The sequence below is a fragment of the Mastomys coucha genome, unplaced genomic scaffold, assembly GCF_008632895.1.
Source record: "Mastomys coucha isolate ucsf_1 unplaced genomic scaffold, UCSF_Mcou_1 pScaffold23, whole genome shotgun sequence".
In the NCBI taxonomy this organism is placed as follows: domain Eukaryota; kingdom Metazoa; phylum Chordata; class Mammalia; order Rodentia; family Muridae; genus Mastomys; species Mastomys coucha.
Window position 1 is genome coordinate 70,888,747 of NW_022196906.1, and position 2,656 is coordinate 70,891,402.

A 2,656-nucleotide genomic window follows, 5' to 3' on the forward strand; every position below is an offset into this window, starting at 1 on the left:
CTCTCCTCTCCTCTCCTCCCCTCTCCTCTCCTCTCCTCTCCTCTCTTCTCTGGGCCTTTCATCCTTTCTTCTCCCTACATCTCTCCATTTCTCTCACCCTTTCCCTCTTAAGGCCTTTCCTCTTATTTATATAACATGAACTATCATCTTGAGATCTAATACTGTCTCACAGCTTAGAGTTAATGAACTCAATTATATTGAAGAAAATCATCCTATCATGACTACTGAGCTGCAAGACAATTAAGGCTTATTACCAAAAAGATTTAAAGATAACTTCAAATCTTAAAGTGCTAACTGTCATCTCGATCAGAACATTATAGCTCTCCTTGCATGTAGTGTATGGTAGACAAAGCTCTCAAAAGGGAGAAAGGAGACATTGAAAGTGATTGTGTTCATAGATATAGAACATCATGATATTCAGCCATATAATTTTGATAAACCTCGTAGAAGAGGGTAGTTCTGGCTTAGAATACTAAAAGGCACACGGTAACAAAATCCTAAACTCTTGAAAAGAAAATATGGATAGTTTGGATGTGCTATTTTTCTCTGAGAATAAAGAGTTGGGGAAAAGGCAAAATGATGATATATTTTCAAATAAAATCTCTCTCAAATATTAAATATATCCTGTTTCTTTATAGAATGCCTACATACTACTACTACACTATGAGATGAGGAACAATTTGATATGTACACTTTCAAATTCTTAATTTAGAAGTGGATACTTACATCATCAAAATTTTGCAGAGAACAAATTTGAAATAATCATTTCAATCCCATAATTTAAATATATACAAAATATACTCTAGAGTTTCCATTTATGTATGAGTTAGAATCAAGCCTTCCACTTTCCCAGTCTGTCTTTTAGCCTCGGGCATGCTAAAATTAGTAACAGAGAGTGTAATGTAATTAAATGGGGATGGGGTGGTGGTTGTAACAGTCCTGCCAGTGTTGTGGTGGGGAGCACTGTCTTTGGTTGTGTGACTTCTCTGCCATACCTGGGAATCTTCAGTCTTCCTCTCTCACTAGACTACAGTAAGCCTTGGTTCATTTATTTGATGTTAATTGTTTTCATTGATGAGATTTGAATTCCAGCCTAGTGCAAGCTGCTAGGGAAATGCTCAGCCATTTGGCCTTATCCCAGAGCTACAGTACAGCCCTTCTTGAACCCTGTCTGCAGCCTCTTTGACTCACTTCCTTTACCTAGTGCACAGTCACATTCTTAATCCAGCAAGGCTGACTAACTCATTGTCCTTAACTAGAAAAATAATCTGATTTTTATCTCTTAATTTAAATCTTAAATCCTTCCCTAGAGATGAAAATGATTTTGTATTAGCAGTTGCTGCAAATTTTTTACTTTAATACAGTCATTTTGATTCTGTGTTACATACACATACACAAAATCTTATGTATTGTAAGGTTATAAACCTGAGACCATTTAGTAAATGGAAAATAAAATTAGTGGCAAATTAAGCTTAATCATATATATTTTATGTGATTTGGGAAGATATACTTTGAATATATACAAATTATATGCTTTTCCATTAATTATTATTCTCCCAGGTGGCACATTGTAATGATAGTTTTTGTGAATTTTTTAAAAATTATGTTAATTAATTTTGCTTGTTAACTAAGAGCTAATAATTGTAACTTCCATTATTAAAGATTAATTTTGATGATTTTTAGCAATCAATTTAAATTGTTAAATTAAAATAAAGAGGGGTTATAGAAAGAATTAGAAATGTTCAAACCCTTAATTGCCACAAACTTCAGTTCACAGAATTAAGAGAAAATAGCTTGAAATAAATTCAGCTGAATTTAAACTTATAACATGTCCGAGTAAATGGTTCAGGAAGTATTTCAAATTTGCTTTTTATTTCCAAAGAGTGATCTATTAAAAAAAAATGTATTGACAAGTAATTTTAGGTTTAGATCAACTGTATACTAAAACTTCTGTTCACAGAGTTTGTATAAAAGAATAGTTGAAGTCGGGCATCCTCATCATAGCAATAAATATTCTACCAGTTTTGGAGCGGTCCTGCTCCGTTGGCTGCTGGGAGTGTGCTTATGCTTGTGAGCACCACGTGCTCTGAGAGTTTTGATACATTGTCAAAGTTGCTGATCTGCGTGGTCAGGGACTTCCTGCTCTCTGTGCTCATGTGTCCCCTGGTGAGGCGGTCTCCTTGGCGATGATGAACCCCAAGACAACAAGAAAAGGCAGCTTTAAATTCCTCTCGAAATTTTCCTGGCAGACCAGAAAGAATGAAAGGAAAGTGAATTATGCATAAACAGCTCAACACCTAATGCACAGTGTACAAATGAGGCGTTCCCCTGAGCCAAGCTAGCAGTGAGGTGGAGCATTTTGCATAGATAAAGGAAATAGAAAAAGGAAATTAAACGATGAGGTATTTTCATATGTAATACTTGGCATCGGGTTTTCTTTCTTTAAAGTCAACCCCCACTGTGTTTCTCAAGTTAGTTTTTAACCCTGTAATAATACCAAATAGCTCTTAGGAAAAGTTTGCCAAACTTTCAGTTGCTTCAAAAGCAATGAAATCTACGTACACTGTGTATAAGCAAGAACAGAGATTCATTATATTCTAAGGACAACATTGGTATCATAAAAGTTCAACAAAACAAGAAAAAAATACACTGAAAT

At 34.8% G+C, this 2,656-nt stretch overlaps 1 protein-coding gene across 1 annotated transcript in view; it reads right to left on the reverse strand.

Moving 5' to 3' along the window:
* The window catches only part of Hcrtr2 (hypocretin receptor 2), a 101,929-nt gene that overhangs the window by 3,102 nt on the left and 96,171 nt on the right, over window positions 1-2,656 (reverse strand). Inside the window, exon 7 of the mRNA XM_031344807.1 lies at window positions 2,020-2,242. Within this exon, the coding sequence (XP_031200667.1) occupies window positions 2,020-2,242 (223 nt within the window). The remainder of the gene's footprint in view (window positions 1-2,019; window positions 2,243-2,656) is intronic.